Below are 21,284 nucleotides of genomic sequence, written 5' to 3'. Positions count from 1 at the left end.
CAACACTACATATAGAACTACACAAACTTATAGCTGAGGTCACAGGGAACTATCATAAGGGTGCCTGCAAGGCAAGTAAGCCGTGATCTTATCCTGGACATCTTTGTGACACGGACACCAATGCCTCCTTCTGAAACCCTCCTCCATCCTTGACTTGAGCTCTGCAAATCATCCCTTTGCCTTCCAAGTCCACCTTTTTATTATTTTTTTATTTCAATAGTTTTGGGGGAACAGGTGGTTTTGGTTACATGGATAAGTTCTTTAGCAGTGATTTCTGAGATTTTGGTGCACCTGTCACCCGAGCAGTGTACACAGTACCCAATGTGTAGTCTTTTATCCCTCACCACCCTCCCACTCTTCCCCCTGATTCCCCAAAGTCTACTATATCATTCTTATGCCTTTCAAGCCTGCCTCTTTAATTGTGGCCATTCCCCCAAGATTTTGTTCTACTTTCTGCTATACTTTGTCTGAGAAAGCATACCCATGATTATTGCTTTACTTACCAACCCCATATGGAGAGCTCCTCACCGTAGGTGTGGCTTCTACTGCTTTGTATGCTTACGTTTATAGATGAATTCATAAGACTTGTGTCCGCAGCTTAAAATTCAATGACAAGAAGGGAGCATGCTTTTACCTATGTGAGCAGATTCTTCAGATGTATGATTGAAAATTCCAGGCATGGCTAACAAACAGAGAAAAAGAGAGAGTTTCTCAAACTTCTAATGATTGCTAAATGTGTCTATAACAGAACTTAGTCCAAACAGCTGAACTTCAGTCTGACATTTCAGCCTACACTGAAGATGCTACATAGCCCTCTAAGAAGAGTAATAATGCCATGACTAGAGGAAACAGAAAGTGGTGGGAATGTTCCAGTACTCCATTCCTGGGTAACTAGCCCAGAACTTAGAGGTTTAACATAAAAATATGTTATTTTACCTCACAATTTCGTAGGTCAGGAATCTGGATGGGGCTCAGCTGAGTGATTCATCTGTTCCATGTGGCATCAACAGAGCTGACTTGGTGGCACAAGATGGTCTGGTCTGGAGGGGCTCCCATACATCTGGCACCTTGGCAAGGACAGCTGGAAGGCTGGGTTCAGCCGAGACCCTCAACTGGAGCACTTAGCTGGGACCTCTCCAGCATGGCAGCCTCAGAGTAGTTGGATTCCTTCAGTGGTCCCTCAGAACTCCAAGAGGAAGTGTTCCATTTAAGAGTTCCAGTTGCAAGCTACAGGGATTCTCAGAAGTCTCAGAAAGTCACTTCTGTCTCATTCTATTGGTCAATCAAGTCACTAAGACCACTCCAGATTTAGGGAGAGAGGATTTAAACTCCATTTTTCAATGAAAGAAGTAGCAAAGAATTCATGGGCATCTTTAATCTACCACAGACTCTATTTTTATCCTTTTCACAATGTTACGCTTGGATTAAGTACTCACAGGGCCAGTTGGTTTGCTTTGTAGATCATGTCACATCATCTCTTCACTGCCCTCCAATGATGTAATAAATCTTAGTACTGTAGCAGAATCAGAGGTTCAACATCACCTTTAGGGCTGAAAGAATTAATGAATGTTAGAAAAACTAGCACAGCAATATTGATATTAATATCCATTAGAATCGTTATATTCTTGACAATTATGTTTTAATACATAGGGAAGAGGACAGCAAATTATGATGGCAAGAGTATGAACTTTGCAATCACAACCCACCTCAGTTCAAGTCCCTGCTCTGTCATTTACCAGCCATGTAAATTTAACCAAAGGACTGAAATTTTCTGATCCTTGGCTTTAAAATGAATACAACACCTGTAGTAGGTGTCTCAGGAACCCCTCACTCTTGAGCTATGTCCATTCCTTCAAGAAAAAATTTGTGGGAGAACTTGTATGTATTTTTGAGAAAGTCCTGGTGGATACGAACTCCATTGACCATGGCATGTGACCTCCATAAGTCACCCTTAGCATGGTGTTTCCTTAATTGGAAACACCAATTAAGACTGGGAAGGGAGACTGGGCCAGTCTCCCTGCCCCCTCATCCTTGCTTCCTGGAATCTCTTCCCCCATGAATTGACAGCATCCAAGTCTTTATCTCAGGATCTACCTCTGGGAGAACCAAAACCAAGGGAATTCTTACCTTACAGAATTGTTCTAAGTGTAATATAAATTCTAAGCAGAGAAAATGCCAGGCACAGACCCTGGTACCTCGTTGTCTCTCGTTCATTCCCCGCCATTTTCATGGGTCAAGACCACTCCCCTTTCCCCATACCTGGCCAGCCCTTTCCAGCCCTGCTCACTACCCAGTCTGTTTCTCCTAAAAGGATCTCTCGCCCTCCTCTGAGGTGTTGAAATCTCACCCACTCCTAAACATCCTTCTCTGACCTCCCTGGGTGGGGGAAATCCCCTGGTTATATCCACTTATAGTAAACACAGCTCTCTCCTTCCCTACACTTTCCACAGGTTTACATTTTATCGGGGTCATTATATTATCTTTGTCTGTCATCTTCATGAGACTTAAGCTCCCACAGGACAGGGGACATGTCTGTTTTTCCTAGCCAAGAAAGGAAAAATTACTATTTGTTGAATGAATGAATGAATGAACAAGATGTTCTTTCTCCTGTGATTTTGCACTGACCTTGTCCTCTTTCCTATTCGCCCTCCACCACTGACATACGTGGCCACCCTGAACATCACTTCTCCCCTCCTGTGTTCCCACAGCATATTGTGGTAACTTGCATTGACCACATTCTCCTCTGTGATTCAGTTTAGATTTTTTTGCTTATTTCGTTGTTTTCTCTTTTTCTTTTGTTCTTTCTTCCTTCCTTCCTCTCTCTCTCTCCTTTCTTTCTTGCTCTCTTTTTTCCTTCCTTCTTCCTTTTTCCTTCCTTTCTTCCTCCCTCTCTGCTCTCATCTTTCTTATTCTTTCTTTCTTTTTCTCCTCCTCTCTTTCTTTTTCCTCTCTCCCTCTCTCCTCTCTTCTCCTTCTTTCTTCCTTCCTTTCTTTCTGAGAGTCTCAGCATAAAAGCATACGTCATGTGCTCAACAGGAACTCAGATATGTAAGTGTCAACCCACCCTGGGTCTTGTCTGAGCACTCCAGGACTGCTGTACTGCATGTAGAGCTGACATTTTGCCTTACCCCAGATTCACTTTCTTTCCAAAATCAGGGAGCACTGACTGCCCCTTAACCTTTAAAACAATATCCCCATTGGGGGAAGAAGTTGCCCCAAGATAAGGAAAGGCAGGCCTGAGAACCAGATCATGGATCCTTGTTGCAGAGCAGAGGTACACATCTGAAGGCTCGTGTGGCATGGCCACCCTGCTGTCTTCGAAACCAGCCCACAGAAGCATTTTGCTAGGTTCCTAGGAAACTGGGACTGTAATTGATGAAAACAGAAACCCTTTTAAAAAGTCTGCACTAATGTAGAGTAGAAAATGGAGTGCTTAACACTGGATGGCTCCCTCGGGGACAGAGAAGCCCATATGGCAATTCCAGTTGATGAAACATAAGCACTAACCTTCAGGGAGCCCCGGGAAGGGCTTCCAGATACAGGTAAAAATGTGGCTGATGTTTTGCTTTCCCTTCTGCCTGCCAGGAATACAGACACTATGTCTGACACTCCAACAATCATCTTGTGACCATGAGGAAAAGGCCAAACCAAAACAGGCACTGACCCTGACATCACTGAGCTGCAGTCCTGTGATTATGTCATGTCCACTCATTCTATAAGAAAGAAAGGGGGAGAGAGAGAGAGAGGAGAAAGAGAGAGGAGAGAGAGAGAGAGAGAGAGAGAGAGAGGAAGGAAGGAAGGAAGGAAGGAAGGAAGGAAGGAAGGAAGGAAGGAAGGAAGGAAGGAAGGAGGAAAGAAAGAAAAGAAAGAAAGAAAGAGAGAGAGAAAGAAAGAGAAAGAAAGAAAGAAGGAAGGAAGGAAGGAAAGAAAGAAAGAAAAAGAAAGAAAGAAAGAAAGAAAGAAAGAAAGAAAGAAAGAAAGAAAGAAAGAAAGAAAGAAAGAAATCAGAGATGACACAAACAAATTGAAAAACATTCTATGCTCATGGATAAGAAGAATCAATATCTTTAAAATGGCCAAACTGCCCATGCAATTTATAGATTCAATGCTATGCCTATTAAACTGCCATTGACATTATTTACAGAACCAGAAAAAACTATTTTAAAATTCATATGGAACCCAAAAGAAGCCTGAATAGCCAAAACAATCCTAAGCAAAAAGAACAAAGCTGGAGGCATCACACTTCCCAACTTCAAACTATACTACAGTGCTATAACAACCAAAACAGTATGGTACTGGTACAAAAACAGACACATAGACCAACTGAATCGAATAGAGCATCCAGAAATAAGACCACACACCTACAACTATCTGATCTTCGACAAACCTGATAAAAATAAGCAATGGAGAAAGGACTCTCTATTCAATAAATGATGATGGAATAATGGCTAGCCATATGCAAATTAAAACTGGACTCCTTCCTTACATCATATACAAAAATTAACTCAAAATGGTTTAAAGAGGTAAATGTAAACCCCAAAACTATAAAAACACTGAAAGACAACCTAGGCAATACCATTCAGGATATAGGCACGGGAAAACATTTTATGATGAAGATGCTAAAAGCAATTGCAACAAAAGCAAAAACTGACAAACTGAATCTAATTAAACTAAAGAGGTTCTGCACAGCAAAAGAAGCTATCAGCAGAGTAAACATACAATCTATAGAATGGGGGAAAATTTTTGAAAACTATGCCTCTGACAGAGGTCTAATATCCAGCATCTATAAGGAACTTAAACAAATTTACAAGAAAAAAAACCATAAAAAGTGGACAAAGGACAAGAAAAGACACTTTTCTAAAGGAGATACACATGTAGTCACCAATCATATGAAAAAAGCTCAAAATCACTGATTATTAGAGAAATGCAAACCAAAACCACAATGAGATACCATCTCACACGAGTCAGAATGGCTATTACTAAAAAGCAAGCAAACAAACAAAAAAAAAACCAGATCAGATGCTGGCGAGGTTGTGGAGAAAAAGGAATACCTATATACAGTTGGTAGGAGTGTAAATTAGTCCAACCATTGTGGAAGACTGTGTGGCAATTCCTCAAAGACCTAAGACAGAAACACCATTCAACCCAGTAAGCCCATTACTGGGTACATTTGCAGAGGAATATAAATCATCCTATTATAAAGATGCATGCACCCATTATGTTCATTGCAACACTATTCACAACAGCAAAGACAGGGAACCAACCTAAATATCCATCAATGATAGTCTGAAGAAACTGTGGTACATTTACACCATGGAAAACTATGCAACCATAAAAAAGAACAAGATCATGTCCTTTGCAGGAACATGGATGGAGCTGGAGGCCGTTATCCTTAGCAAACTAACACAGGAACAAAAAACCAAATACTGCATGTTCTCACTTATAAGTGGGAGCTCAATGATGAGAACACATGAACACATAGAGGGGAACAACACACAATGGGGCCTATCAAACGATGGAGGATGGGAGGAGGAAGAGGATGAGGAAAAATAACTAATGGGTACTAGCCTTAATACCCGGGCGATGAAATAATCTGTACAACAAACTCCCATGACCACAAGTTTACCCATGTAACAAACTTGCACATGTACCCCTGAATTTAAAATAAAAGTTTAAAAATCTGCTTTTAAGCAGGAAGAAATTGAGAAAATGCTGGGCTATTGGAGAAAAATTGTGATTTAGTTAAAAGTTTTTGTGTAGGTGTTGTCAGTTGGCATGAGAAAGTGAAGAAACTCATGCTCCCCCTAAGCCATCCCACCCTACCACCAGATTGTCTGTATTTCGGGAATTGAGAGGCAGAGAAAAGGGAAGCTGAAGGTAATCCCTTCATCAATTTTCTCCCTTGAAATATTGACATTTCAAGTGTATTACAGGAAATTTTTAATTAAAGGGTTAAATGAAGAAGAGAGAGAAATACATATACAAAATGCGCTGGCCAGACCATTAGAAGTCTTATCGGGATCCTTTATCTCCAGGAGGTGTCTGAAATCAACCCAGCCTTTTGACTTTGAAGATACGTCTCCTGAGTTTCCCCAGGATGGACATTGCTGAGGATAAGCTGACTCAGAAAGACAAGACAAGACTTTGAAAATATGTCTCCTGAGTTTCCCCAGGATGGACATTGCTGAGGATAAGCTGACTCAGAAAGACAAGACAGATCCAAGTGTCTGTCAAGAAAAATGCACTCAGCACTCTACATAATTCCCAAAGGACTTTCTTCTAAAAATATTTTTATTAGAGTCTGAAATAATTTAATCACAGGCTTGTATTTAGTCAGAGCTCAGCAAGTACTCTGTGCCCAACAGCGATATTCTTTCAGGCTTTTAAACAGGAAATTCTGAATCCAGAGAACAGAAAACACAGAACCGTGCCCATGATGACTTGGAAAAGTTACCCTCTGCTCACACCAAACTCCCAAGTGTCCCCTACTTCACTGGGAATATGTTAAGGTTGAAACTAAAGGGGAGAACTTGAGGGTCTTTTCCCAATGAGATAAAGGAGCTCAAGGCTGGAGTGCCATTGGCAGCAGGCAATCTTAAAGAGAAAGAAGACTAATATCTGAGCAGGAGGGAATGATTCCTGGGCTACTACTCAAATCTTCTCCTTAGATTACAGGGAAGACTTTCCTTGTTAGCTGTGAGAACATCCCACCCCCGATGGATGCCAAGCACCACCACATCTCATCCATTCATTTATTTGACATGTCTTTGACATTGGGAAACCTATAGACCTCGGCTTTCCAAACAGCATCGATCAGGCTGGATTCCTCTGAGGGATCCAGGGGCACACACAGATAGTTAAACAGACCACTGAGGGAAAACACTGGGACGTGAACATGCCAGGAAAAAGTACTGAACTTCCTAGATGGACATGGAGGTGCGGGACAGGGATTTTGCCTTGCTTGTCTTTAAAATCAGAAACACAGGGTGTTTTGGTAAGTCGAAATTTACTGATTTTAAAGCTCCCACAAGGAAGACCCACATGAGACAAAAATTTAGAGGAGTATGCTAGGGTAGAGCAATAAGTGAATGAATGAATTTCTGATACAAAATGCAAAGGGCCCAGAGTACCAGACCACAGGTGTCAGAAACAAAAGAAGTCAAACTGGGGGTTCAGGCCCACGCCACTCATTAGAAACACCCAGGACCCCAATCACTTACAGCAGAGCCCCTGGGCATGGGTCCAGATACCAGTGGCATTGTTGTTTCACCTCTCTAGATGATCTCAGTCTGCCGCTGAGGACCCACGCTTAAGTGGTACCCATTCACTCAGGGCATATCTCTCCACTTCCAAAAAATATCTATGCAACAGAAACACTGTACAGCATCTTGAACATTCAAAAGCCAAGGAAAAGAACTGCATACTGAGGAGGACACGGCAAGAAGGTCATCCTCACCCGGAGTGGAAGCACTGGGAGTGATCTGCCGAGGGTCACTTTGCACCTGGAGTGCGGCTGGGGAAGAGCCCGCTTCTCAGAAAAGGTGCAGAGGCCTAGAAAGTTCCATACCAGGAGGTCATGGTCCCTGTTGGCTTAAGGACAACAGAGTGGGGAAGCTCTGTCACTAAGACAGAAGCCAAATCATCATGGGCTAATGGGAAAAGCACAGTGAGAAGCTCCGAATGTGCTAGATGGGGAAGAAAGGCTCCAAAAAAGGCCTGCAGCCTGGGAGACTGGGAGCTACCCCTGAATATTACTCAAGAAAGCCCAAATGCTGAGATAAGATGCACGGTGAAGTTTCCCCAGATGTGATAAAGATGGTACTGTCACTAACTCAAGCTGGAATAATTGGCCAAAGAAAGCTTACATTCCCAAGTCATGGGTTCTAGACTTAACTACAGAAATCGAGGTGCTCCCACTGACAGCAGGAGTAAGAATGTCCAGGAGGGCTTGCAGAACTAGGATACTAGGACACCCTGTGGCTCTAATCAGCAGAGGGATGCTGATGATACTGGACTGAGGTCCCCCTGCATCCCCCATTCTTCCCCCTGATATCTCCGAGCTGCTGCTGTGGTCACTGTTAGTACTTGGTATGGATTCCTGGGAGCAACATTTGTCCAGAAAACCTGCTCCAGGGACCAGAGAAAGGCTTGTCTTAAAATTCATTGCAGGTGGGGTCAAGGCTGAGCTGATCTTGTATTAATGCCTGGGACACATTAAAAGGGGACATGTGAGGCCAATGCAATGCCCTAAGGAGCCACACCCTTCCCCGCAGAAGCTGAAAGACAGCCTTGACTGCAGTTCCCCTCTCCTGGATGGAGCAGCCTCTTTGCTGGGATAGAGCAAGAACGAATTGTGAAGAAACTCAGGCTTTAATTATAAAATGTTTGAGGCTTAGTATACATCCTTTTTGGATATTGCCAAGGCTACAAATACAAGACTGCATTTCTATGCAGCACTAAGTTTTTGCTGCTAATGCTTGTAAGGTTTTATGGCAGTTGTTTTACCATGCTTCATAAAGGATATTTGGTATTCTTGACAAAATAAAATAAAATTGGGAGCATATTTATTTTGTTGGCTCTTTACTGTTGGCCACTTAATTTCCGTGCAGAACTTCTGATGAGTTGTATGACAAGGCAGTAGGTAACTGTGTTGTAGGACTTTGTCCTTAGTTCAGCTAACAGCCAGGCTCTTGTCACATGGCCATGAGAGATTAGGCTTGCAGACGCTTTGAAGGGTGAGAAAAATGGAATTTACTGTGCAAAAAGAGGGGGAAAAGAGAAACAGGGATCCTCTGCAAAGCCAGAGCGCTGCTACTGTGCTTCCTGCCTCACAGATGGAATTCCAGGTTCCACCCAGGAAGAGGAGGAGCCAGGTTCCTCCCCGCGGCAAATGGCTTGAACTTCCCAAGATTCCACCCCAGTGCGCAGGCCTGCTGGAGTTTTTCCGGCAACCCCTTTGCACTTGGCTGTCCCAATTGTATTAACCATGTGTTTCTGATGCTTTGATACGTGGGACCTTGTTGTCTTGATACCTGGGCCCCTCCCAGGTTAGCCAATTCCTAGAGATAGTAAACAACTTGCCTGCTTCTGCAGCATGTTTTTCAAATGCAAATCGACCAATCCAGAGCCACACCCCAACCACCTCTTTTATGGAACTCTCACCCTCAGGGTCACTACCCACGCCCAGTGAGGGACAGCCCATGCACCCCAGAGCCCAAGGAAACCATTCAAACCAGCCAATCCTAAGCCTGCCTACCCTGCCTCACCCACTCCTTCCCACAGAAACCATCAGAAAGGCTCTGTCCACAGCTTCCCCTCCCTCCCTCAGCCTCCTGACCGTCTCTAGTGCTTCCCCAGGCACCCTCCCAACCGCCATGGTGTGGTGTGCCCCTCCTGCTGGGATCTGGGGGATACCACTGTCTTTTCAATGGCTGTTGTCTCCTGATCTGTTGGCCTCACCAAACCTGAATAATAAAGCCTATATTTGAAAACAGCAGTTTGGGGTGGGAAATATAACAAGGTGAACAGTCAGCCTGAGGTATAGCATGGCTTTGAGACTAATTTCATTCACAGACTGTTCTTAGCTGTTTCTGTGCTTTCTGGGGGCTAAATCCACATTGCCCCTGCAGTGGGCTCAGAAGGATCCAGGGACACACACTCTTATTTCCTGGGAGAGGAGCCTCAGACCCAGCGGCAGGACTGAACACTGGACACCTCACCTCCATCCAGTGGGACAGTGACACTTTGATTGGTCACAGGCCACAGGCTAAGAAAGCAAAAAACCGGGAAACACTGTGGGAGAAAGGAACACTCAGTTCCTACTTCTGATTCTTCCTTCCCTGTGAAGGAATCCTTATTACTGTCCCCCTGGTCCCCCAGATTCCAGATGTTCCTTCTGCCAGTTTTGGGAGAGGAATTCTTCCTGGTAACTAGTCTGCCCCCAGGAAAGCAAATATTTGCTCTGCTCCTGACTGTAACCTTGACTCAGACCAGCCCCTGCTTGGCCAGTTGTTTTTCAGCTGTTGAATCCTCGGATCCAGTATTAAGAAGCCCATTGCTGCCACACATCTAAACCACACTCTCTAGAACGTAATGTTTAAATTAGGCGAGCTTCAGTTTCCTTACCTCTAAAATGTGAATTATAATCTTTGCCTGGTGGGTTTTTTGTTTTTTGAGGATTCAATTGAGCAAAACATGTCAAATCTTGCACATTGTAGACATTTAAATGTTGGTTTCCCCTCCTTCATTCTTGCTTTCTCTCTCCCACTTTTTTTATCTAAAGCTTTCTCTCCCCTTGTCCTGGAAGCTGGCTGAGTAGTAGTTCCCGGCCCCTGAAGCTCGACCTCCACCAGGAGTCTGGTGGCTGTAGTCTGGACAGTTTCTGAAAAACCACTGGGCAGTGGGTTCTGGGAGTTCCTTTGTAGGAGGCTTTGTTTTGCTTTGCTTTTCTGAAGAAGAATGAGGAAGTGGGTTTTGCAGGCATGCCAGGGAGGAGGAGAATGGGCTGGTGCCTGAGCCCTGTGGGAGGGGGCTTCTAGCCCACCACCCCTGCTTAGAGAACTGGCTGAATCTATGAGCCAAGAAAGAAGGAGCTTCCAGGAGTGCACAAGCTGGCTCCAGCACCGAAGCTGGCAGAGGCTACAGCCCAGGTGGCATCTGGATGGCTTCTCCACTGGTGGCAATGCCTTCTTGGAACCCAGTAGCATTAACCAGTAGCCCTGAAGGGTGGCATGGGCAGAGATGCCAATGGGTGAGGACCGCAAGAACAGGAAAATAAACACAAAACACGAAGCACCTTTGTGTGTCCAGAACTACTGGCAGGACGTCATGGAAAAAAACAATGAGAGTTGAGTGTAGAGACAGGAGCAGAGAAACTTAGCTAAGTCCTGCTGATTGGACCCATTTGCTCACACAGGCTGGAAAAGTCCAAGTGACACACACTGTATCCATTCTGCAGACACTTCTTAAATGCCTGTGCTGCAGCAAGACACAGAGTGTCCGGTGCTGGGCTGCATCACGGAACGAGAAGGCTCCTGCCTTGAGGAACTTACAAGAAACACACACTCCACCTTTTCTGTGGAAGAGTCCCTATATATTCCCATAGCATTCGAAATACTAGAGAGATCACATTTATTTTTTAGTTCATAAATTTTTCTTGGCTTCTGTTGTTGATGTCTGCTCTCATCCTTAGTTCTTGCAGAAGTGGCATTTATTACATAAGACGTGTGTTTTTCCTGTGGGCAGTGCATGGAAGTGTGAGGTTTCCAGACACTATTTACCATCCCCTCTCCCCAGCTTTTGTAGGGTTGGGAGTGAAAAAATTCACCTTCAGAATTTTTTCAGAAAGTTAAAACAAAAGAATCAACATAAGATAGAGGATCGGCCGCTTTAAGAAAAGAAACCACATTGTTTCATTTGCCCACCTGTGTGTTCAAAGTGGACTCAGGGACACAGAATTAGGTTAGTCATAATCCTTGGTTCAAGACACAGATTCTATATTGGTCCCTGAAGAGCTTGTTTTTTATCTGTTTGTTTAATAATAAAGTAAACAATCACAATCTACTACCTAACATGAGATCTAGAACTTAATGACGCTTACGTTTTCCTAACCCATCCCAACCCTGATGTAATCACTGTCCAAACACACACACACACACATTTATATTTAAGAGCATTTATATGACAAAAACTACATTTTAACCGTGTGTGTGAATATATATGAAGATGCTTTCACATATTTGAGAGACAGCATGTTAACTTTAGTTGTTTTCACTTTATATAAAAGGACATCATTCTAAAAAATGTTTCTGGAACCTATTCAATAATATATATCTAAGACACATCCATATTGTTCCATGTTGCTTTTTACTGTAGTGCATTTTATTACTTGTAAGAGCCACTCATTCTCTTGTCCAGCAGGTATTGAGTTGTTTCTACATTGTATTTTACTCTTTATTATGGAAGTTTTCAAACATATAGAAAAGTAGAGGGAAGGATATAAGGAAGGAGGGTGCAGTCACCACCAGGGTCAGCAGTTAGCAACATTTGGCTAATCTTATTTCATGTATTCTCCCATCCACCACTGGATAATTTTGAAGCAAATCTCAGACATCACCCATACAAAATTTAGCTTGCCTCTTAGATAATAACCTTTTTTTAATGTAGCAATGCAAATCTCACTTACTCCTTAATATTAGCATAAATCCGCTACTCAGAATTTCCCGATTGTCTCGCATCTTTTCTACCTGCATGACCCCACACTTCTGAAATCGTGGAGGGGAGGAAATGCGTAACCTGTGAGGTCAAGGCAGAGTCTGAAAGCCGGTGGTGGTTCTCCTCCGGCTGCAGTCAGCTCCTTTTCTGGGTCATTGCTGAAGCAGCCAGAATCTAAAGCGGGGGACTCCAGAGAGCACTGGAGAAGTTGGAGGAAGGAAGAGAGATGCGAGCCGTGTGGCCCCAAGCCTGAAGATAAAGAAAAGGCGGAAGCAGCCGAAGAACCCTGTGCAACGTCCTCACCGAATCCTCCTTCTCGAACCTCACTCTCCTCTCCTTGCACAGTTAAAATCTAATAAGGTGTTCAAAGGCCTCTGCCGGCCCCTCTGTACCTCTCCCTCTCTGAATGCTTAGAAAACAGAAGAAGAAGAGAAAAGGACATAACAGGAAAATAGAAAAGTAAGGGTCAAAAACTGCCCAAAACCTCCTTCACCTAAACCAGGCATTGGCAAACTTTTCCCATAAAGGACAAAATAGTAAATATTCTAGGTTTTGCCGTCTCAAGGACTCAACTCTATCTTCAAAGAGCAAAAGTGGCCAAAGACAATCTGCAAACAAACAGGCAAGGCTGTTTCCTGATACCCTTAATCCACAGAAACAGAGAGCAGGCTACATTTGGCCCACAGGCTGTAGTTTGTCAGCACGTAGTCTAAGTACAACAATTTTTATTTCTGTCTGTTCCTCCTACATTTTTGATTATTAAACAGTTACTATAGTTTAAATAGAAAAATAGGAAAAATGGAAATATAAAATATAGCTAAGTAGCTAATTAATGTGATTATCCCCATTTTTCAGATAAGAAAATTGACGTACTGTGAGATTAAAGGATTTGCCCAGGATCACAGAGACACCACGTGGCAGTGCTTGAACTTGAACTCCCAAAGTCTATCTTCAAAGTCCAAGTTTTTAAGTTTTCTCCTTGTCTAGATGCAAACAAATGTCAATATTGTAACCATAAAAATTGTACAAAACAATTTATAATGTTTGCTTAACCCTGTAAATATTTAAGTCTCACAATTTTGATAATCTGTTCATAATATTAATCATTATAATTGATAGTTGCTGCATAATTTTTAATCATCAGGGTAATAAGTTTTATTACATTATTTTATATCTCTAATGATTTTATTTTATTAAATTATTTCCTAAGCTGAATTCCCAGGAGTAGTATCATTGGGCATCTCTCAAACCTTGTTGTGATATGCTGGGGAAGAGAGTGCTGATTTGTGACAACTGCCAATTTCTGTGGTGTAAAGACTCCACAATGGCCACCAATTTTAAGCTACCAACATGACATCACTGAACAGAGCCAAGAAGTGATGCACATCCTGGGCTCTTGCAAGAAGATGCAAGCTGGTCCAGCACCCAACTGACTTGGCTCATGTTGCCTTTCTTCTTCCCAGCACCAAATTATAAATTAAATTACAGGTGTGAGAGTGTTTCATAAAAACTTTTAAACACTTGATACTGTGTGAGTGCACCAGTATCTCAAATTTGCTCTAATTTACATCCTCTGGTTCTTACTGAAAGTGTCATTTTTCCATGAGTTCCTTTATGTGTGTCTCTTCTGCAATCCCCTACTCACATTTTTTCATCTGTTAGGGTGATGATGCGACTATAGACTGAATGTTTGTGTCCTCCCAAAATTCGTATGTTGAAATCCTAACCTCCAATATAATGGTCTTAGGGGTTGTGGCCCTTGGGAGGTGATTCAGTCATGAGGGCTGCCATCTATCAGCCAGGAAGTGGGCCCTCACCAGACACCAAATCTGCTGGCACCTTGATCTTGGATTTCTCAACCTCCAAAACTGTGAGAAATACATTTCTGTTGTTTACAAGCCATCCTAGTTATGGTATTTGGTTGTAGCAGCCCAGACTAAGACACATGCCTTTTCTACGACTTTGGATAACTCTATACATGATAGTTCTTCATTCCTTGAGCTTGTCTGACACAATTTCGTCTAAACCTTGCTTTTGTGATTTTATTGTGCAGAAATCATAATGTAATTAAGCCTCCTCGCCTTTACTCTTGCAAGTCTGTTGGTAATGAACAAGAAAGAGTTCATCCCATCTTCATTTCTTCTACAAATATTCATTAAATGCCTGCTTTGAGGTACTGGAAATACAGCTGGGATCAAAATAATCTCTCTGCCCTCATGGGTCTTCCGTTTGTTTGGGTGGGAAACACAAATTGAATATGAACAAGCAAATCTATACTGGAAGGTCTGGTGGTGATAAAAGCTACCATGGTACAGAGCGGGGTGAGGGGACGGAGAGGAAGGAAGGAGGCGCTGCTTTAGAAAGGCCTCCGGGAAGGTCACATTTGAACAGAGACCTGAAAGGTGGAGTCACCAGCCGTGCTGATTTTCCTGCCATTGGAGTTTTTGTTTTTTTTTTTAATTGAACTCATTTCTCTATCTGGATTTTATTTTTGGTATATGACATGAAAGAGGGTCTGGTTATATTTTTTTTTCCATTTGTCTACAATTATCTCAATGCCCTTCCTTCTATTTTCAGACGTGTTGTTACGAAGTTGGACCTAATGCTCGGTTCACTAATACATTCCAACGTGTGTATTGTAAATTGCTGTTTTTTGGATAGCCCTTTCCAAAAAGTTCATCAATTCTTGCTGATTCTTCTGCTTTATCCTTTTTGGTCTCAAAATGAACAACCAGCTTCCTGAAAGGCAAACCATGTCTTAACCATCACTGTATCTACAACACCTCCCATAGAGTCTAGTCAAAATAGACGCATAATATGTTTTTGTTGAATGAATGTCAAAACTCATGCAGATGTTTTCCACTCTCATGCAGGCCTCAGAGCACTTCATTCTGTTAAATAGGTCACAAGTAGCAGACAGCTACTCACACCCACTCACAGGCACATCTACTCCTGTCACTGATTTTTAGAAAAAAAAAAAAAAAAAACAGAATATAAGACTTCAGTCCTTTACTACAAAGCCACTATAAATATGGAGCCTTTGGTAGACAACTGAGGCAAAAAACAGAGTCCCTCAAAAAGACACAGCCACTTCCATAAGAGAGGGCATACGGAGTTTGTGTTGGAATTATTTCATTCTGTTTATTTTACTTGGGATAGGATTGAAAATCTTGATGACGAGGCCGTAGCACAGTCAGACCATCGGCTTTTCCAGTTCTGTGTTTGCACCGTCTGTGCATCCATATTCCCCCCAAAACCAAGAAGGCCAGTGCAAGTGGGGCCAGCACAATGCCCCAGGAGAACGTGGAGGAGGCTGTGGGGAAAACAGAGTCACATCAGGAGCTGAACAGTCTCTCACTGTACAAGAAGACAGGGCAATGCAGGTGTACAGGACAAGAACGAAATTGGAGTTTGTTTTTCTTGATAAATGTGCATTGATTTTCAGAAAGCACATCCCTCACACCAAATGATGTCTGTGGATTAGAGAAACAAGTGAGATAGGGCAAAATCTGTTGGAAACGTCATAGGGTAAGTGGGCAAGTGCTGAGGGTTTAACTTTGTTCCGACAGTGGGACACTGTGCGTTTAAGATGCTGCCTGTTTATGTCTCAGTTGGCCAACTGTGACAGAGCCAGGAACAATCTGCCCTTTTCCAATGAGCATGGGTGTCATGAGGATCAAAGGAAGTAGCAAAGGAAAATAAATTTTGAATAATGGAGCTGTAGGGGCCAACATGATTGCTTGGGTCCAGCTATTTTATGTTCTGCTCCTTGGCGTCTCTGTGTTATGGAAATACAGGAAGAGACTCTGAATAAAATGTCAAAAAGCAAATGTGAAAACAGAGTGTTATCAGACACATTGTTGATGAGACTGGAATCCTGCATTTTTAAGCTATTATTTACCACAGTCTGTTTAGTCATCCAGGAATCGACATGACCTCAGCCTGTTGCTCCAGAGGATTCTCACATCTTAAAACCCCACAAAGATTAGAAGTAAGTTCAGCTGTAATTTTCTGGGCAGCTGTTTGAATACACCTCTCAGTCCTGGTGAAAGACTCTCAGCCTGTGTTCCCTGGATCAGTCACGGCCAGCCACATGCAGGGACAAGGCTCATGTTATGGAAAATTTTAAAGGTTCCCAGCATGAGGGCCAGACAAACCACAGGTTCCTTGGGCTCACTAATCTGACCCCGAGAAGGAACATTCTGATTTTTGTGGGTAAATGTGTACAACCACCATCTCTCTCCCAGCCTGCTCATCTGGAAATGATCTGAAACGCCACCCTTCCCATGTGTGCCCTCATTCTCAAACTTCACTGTGAAAAGAGCTTGTTGAGTCACAGGCTGCAGCCTCTCCCTAGGAGAATTTGACAGGGTGGATCTGGAGTAAGTCCAGAGATCTGTGTTTGTAACCAGTGGCTCAGGTGAGTGTAAGGCTTGTGGTGCACGGTGCACAGTTGAAGGAAAGTTGCATTGGGTGCCATTCCCTGCCCTGAGGCTGGAACGCATCATTAGCTTTCCAGTTTACACTGTGTCTGTCGCTGCCTCCCCAGCAAAACATGGAGACCTGGAGCAATTTGTATTTACGTTACTGCTGTATGATTGTCCAAGAGGCATCACTGAGATTTCAGATGGGAATCACTTTGGCTTGCCTGCCATTAGTTTCAGGCTGCCAACAGAGACTACATTAAAGGCACCTCTCCCCCCTGCTCAACAATTAAACATTGATATGAAATCAATTTAATCAAAAATGATAATGTGGGTTTTCCTCTTCTTCTTTTTGAATGTCCTTAAATGAACGCTGGGTTGATTTGGCTGTAGCCTTGTACCTATTTCTGGTTATACAATGACTTTGACCCTAAAGCTGCCCTGAACCCTGGGTAGCTCCCAGTTCTCAGCTCTTGGAGGATGAAGTTTCTCATCTTCAGGATAAAGAACAATCCAGCCTCCTCTAGAGGCCATGCAAAGACAGGTGATCAGTGACCCAAGGCAGAGCCACATGCAGAGTGTTTCGAAGTTTACTGTAGAACCATTTCATCTGTTTTTCAAACATCAGCTTGCTATTTAAATTTTTCATTTGAGTATAATCTCCCGAAGTTCATCTTCCACGCTACCAAAAATCTTTAAAAATTGGAGGTTTCTTTTCAGCTCTTCACTAGCAAGCAATGTGAGGGAATCTCTATGGAATCATCTGAAGAACAAGCAGCTTTGTCTAGTATTCACGGAACATTCAACATGTTATATTCTCCTGTAGTGCTCCCCAAAATACATACATACCTTCCTTGACTGTGGTGCGTAGTGTCTGAAAACCCAGGGTATTACGGACAACACATTTAAAATCCATGTTCAAATCCTCTCTTGTGACAGGATCAAAAATCAATGGCACTTCAATGTAGTTCTCATTATTTTCTGAATATTCCCTGAGTTAGAAAACATTCACTTAAATATGATTGTATCAAAGGCAAGCTTGTCTTTCACAATGTAGGCATCTAAACACTCTCCATTAGAAGCACCCATTGCGCTTTTATTGTTTTCAAGTTTCATAAATTAGGAGCTCTTGCCACCATACTTGTTATTCATTTGGGACAGTTTCTAAGCCTGTTCCTGAAGGCCTAAGTGTCACTGAAGTTGGCGGTCACTGGTATCAAGCAGTTGTTACACTACAGGGTTAGATAATGGGGAAGTTCATCTTATAAGTCCCTGAATGAACAACAACAACAACAAAAAACACAGTCGTGGGAACAGAAACGTCTACTTTGAGGAAACTTGAGTCCCTCACCATTAAATCACTTGCATATTGAAGGGCAGGGAGTTTCCAGGACTCCAGCCCTCAATGGTGCCATCTCTTCTCATCTCTACTGCTGACTCTCACTCTGGAAACCTGCAGACAGCACAGGGGAATGGCTCTGGCCAGGATAGCTGCCATTTATAGTGTTAGAGAAATTAGTAGACACCTCACTACTATCTGTTAGTATGAATAAAAACATGGATGAGTGGATCTACTAGGAATATTTTTCTTTTATTTGTAGGAGGAATATAGGTTCCTTTAAGTAAATGGATCGTATGAGTAAGCTGAGATGGGCATTTAGTTGTGGCCAGGTCTTTCGCAATGAGAACTTGCAAGCACATGATTGTGCTAACCACACATAGTTTTTATCCGCTAAATTACATCCAGAAAGATCTTCTGTGATAAGTCTTTCAAAAAACACAACCATTTGGCAAGCAAAAGCTCAGGTTAATTCAAAGTATCAAAACTGTGATTTTAAAAATACCTTACAATTTGGAACGTTGAATGGTCTCCCTCATAGGCAACGAGTTCCCATTTACAAAAGGTCTGTTCTAGTCTCAAAGTGAGAAAACATTATCTAGAGATGACTGCTCATAAGAACTGAATTCTTTCTTCCTTTTATTATCAACCTTCCTTAGAGAGTGTGGCAGCCCACAGCTCCCTGAGAAACAGAAGAGGCACTACAGATCCTGTGGCTGCGTCTCGAGGTCTTTTTAAGGGTTTATGAAAATGTTTGACAGTCAGGTTGCAGAGTGGAAAATGGAAAGGTATTAACTCCAAAATACTTTTTTAACTTGCAAAAATAAAAGGATCACTGTTTAATTAAACAGCCACAAAAAGCAGCATCAATACCAGCATGTCAACTGCAACTCGACTTTTAAGTATTTACAGAGAAGGTTTGATTCTCAAGATGATTTTTAGCAAAACTCAATTTTTAAAACTCTAAACATCCAATAGTTTGGAATCACAAAAAGTTACTTTTAATGTGGTATGTGGGTCATAGTGATAACTGTCTCCAAAAGGAAGAGTGAAACCCACAGAGGTCTCGACAGAAGACCCTGGCCCACTTACTGGCGCGGCCCCTCGGTCACGCGGCCTCCCGGGTAGGCGCTCTCTACGTGGGTGTCATTGGCCGTCCACCACAGCATGGTGGTTAAGGGCGTGCCGGTTCCCAGAAATACCTTACACGGGATTGTCAGTCTCGACCCTGTGGACAGCAAGGCACAGCATGTCAACAGCAGAACCAGCGCCTCCCACCTATCAGTAAACCTGAGCCCTGAGTCCTTCCTCAGCTTCTCAAACACCCCTCACCAGCCAATTCTTTCCTTAGTGGAAAATTTAGTTTTCTCAAATGATTCTGTTCACACAGAGCTTTACTGTTTACAAAGTGCCTCTGGTTCCTACAACTGGTCTTCACAGCAGGCGAAAACCAAGAGGCACCTGAAGTTAAATGGCTTCGCCAAGGCCCCTGCGCTCCCAGGGCGCATGCTAAGTTCAAGCCAACTTCCTCTGCCACTCACTTCAGTTACCTCAGACAATCCAGATCAACGTGTGGATTCTTTCTCTTTGTCCGAGGCTGGTCTTGGCTCTAATGTTTCTCCTGGGAACCCTCCATTCCCAGATGACTCTGGGGATCAACCCTTCTTAAAAACTCTGTATTTTCTATACATGGTGCCCTCTGCAGTTGTGCAGTGTGATGTATTAGGCCCCCCTACCTCAATCACAGGAAATTATTTTTCTTTTTCATTCACCGAAGAAGAGTAGAAGGAAAAGAAGAAGAAATCCTTCTCACTTGTTTTTTCCTCGTGGGTGATATGCCTCCCTGTGGTGTGTCTTTGAATGCACCTGGCCCCACCATGGGTTGAGAATGCCAGCCCTTCTCCATCCTATGCCAATCCTATGACCTTAAAGATCTTCCTCAGCCATAACAACCTACTAATCAGTGTTACCTGGCCCCACAACCCATTCCAGTGCATTCAAAGCAACTGATTGCGAACTGGGCCTGGGAACTTGGCTGGGAAGCCCCAGGGAGCCAGAACACTGGGGCTCCAGTAGGTATCACCCATTGTGCCCACTGCCCCAGATTTCCAGGTGGTTGTTCCTAGAGCTGCAGCCATAGGGACTGCACTGTGGCAGCGGCAACCCAAGTGCCAGCCAGCAGTCCCAGCAACTGCACAAAAGCCCGCCCTCTATGGCCTCCAATTCAAATTTAAAATTTAAACCAACACTAAACAAAAGGAAAAAGCAAATAAATTGTTTTTTAAAAGACTCTGCAGCCAGGGTTTCATAAATGAGTATCAGACCTACAAAAACATTACCCAGAAACAAACACATAAAAGGGTGCAGTCTTTATAGATACACAGACCTGAATCTGAACTCCAGCCTCACTCTGAGGGTGGCCCTTTGGCCTCCACTGAGCCACCGTGATGCCCTGGGTGGCTTTTTCCTTTTGGAAAATTGAGGAAATAAAACCTACAGGGTCTATGTCGAGATTGAATGGGATCCCATTGAACATAGTAGATGCTCAATAAACATCAATTCCTCCCCACCACTAGCATCAGTAGGTTGTTAGTACAGTACACTTACGTACCCTCACTGGCCACTAGTGTGGACCTGTGCTGGCCAGGATGGACTGCACACATGGGGTGAAAAGCAGAAAGCCCCATTGGTCATTTTCATAGCACCATTCAACCAGTCTACCAGCTCTTCTAGCAACAAGAAACTGACCACAGCTGAACCTACTTTACAAATGGAGTCTTAGAGAGAGGCAGAGCGCCAGCCAAGTTTTGGTGATGTGAATTATTTTAAATACACTGAGGGTGCTGGCTCTGCCTGGGGTTCATGCTGTTCATCTTCTCATGCAGTTGATAACCGCTGCCAGAACATTCAGATTTTCACATTCATATTTTTACAGGTAGGCTTTGCATGAAGCAAAGCATACCTGTTTTCAGATTACGCCATTTCTAACCAAACTGGCCAAAGGGAAATATTCCCTCACATTTGTTATTCCGGCCTCACATACTGGAGTTCTAAGGTCTCCACCCAGGCACACTGCACCCAAGGGGCAGATATGGTCAGCAGACACGAGGGTTCCAAGCCCCCTGCACCCCCACAGGTGCACGGAATGGTCCTCGTGGGTCTTACCCAGAGAAGCCGATATGGTCTTGAGGGGGGAAATGATCACAGGAATGGTCTCCTCTTTTTTTTCTGAGAAAGATGTAAGGAAAAGAGATTCCATTAGGAAAGCCTTCATTTGACGCTGTGGTTCAAGTCATTGTTTGGCTAAT

General features: G+C 43.2%; 1 protein-coding gene and 1 long non-coding RNA gene across 6 annotated transcripts in view; both read right to left on the bottom strand.

Annotated features, from left to right (window-relative positions):
- Positions 1 to 503: 503 nt before the first annotated feature.
- LOC141408305 (uncharacterized) lies at positions 504 to 13,196 on the bottom strand. The gene is made up of 3 exons (XR_012421973.1): positions 13,087 to 13,196; positions 937 to 1,550; positions 504 to 682 (listed from the first exon to the last, which is right to left on the bottom strand). It is a non-coding gene; the product is annotated as an uncharacterized lncRNA (long non-coding RNA).
- Positions 13,197 to 15,328: 2,132 nt separating this feature from the next.
- IL1R2 (interleukin 1 receptor type 2) overlaps positions 15,329 to 21,284 on the bottom strand; it is a 35,226-nt gene continuing 29,270 nt past the window's right edge. For all 5 annotated transcript variants that reach the window (XM_015433317.4, XM_005575147.5, XM_005575148.5 and 2 more), the window contains exons 6-9: positions 21,142 to 21,204; positions 19,069 to 19,204; positions 17,487 to 17,629; positions 15,329 to 15,526 (exon numbers count right to left, since the gene is read on the bottom strand). In XM_015433317.4, the coding sequence (XP_015288803.1) occupies positions 15,360 to 15,526; positions 17,487 to 17,629; positions 19,069 to 19,204; positions 21,142 to 21,204 (509 nt within the window). In that variant the 3' untranslated portion in view covers positions 15,329 to 15,359. The remainder of the gene's footprint in view (positions 15,527 to 17,486; positions 17,630 to 19,068; positions 19,205 to 21,141; positions 21,205 to 21,284) is intronic.

Source organism: Macaca fascicularis, chromosome 13 (genome assembly GCF_037993035.2).
Source record: "Macaca fascicularis isolate 582-1 chromosome 13, T2T-MFA8v1.1".
Taxonomy (NCBI): Eukaryota; Metazoa; Chordata; class Mammalia; order Primates; family Cercopithecidae; genus Macaca; species Macaca fascicularis.
The sequence above is the reverse complement of the archived record's forward strand: the minus strand, read 5'-3'. Positions and strand labels throughout refer to the sequence as shown.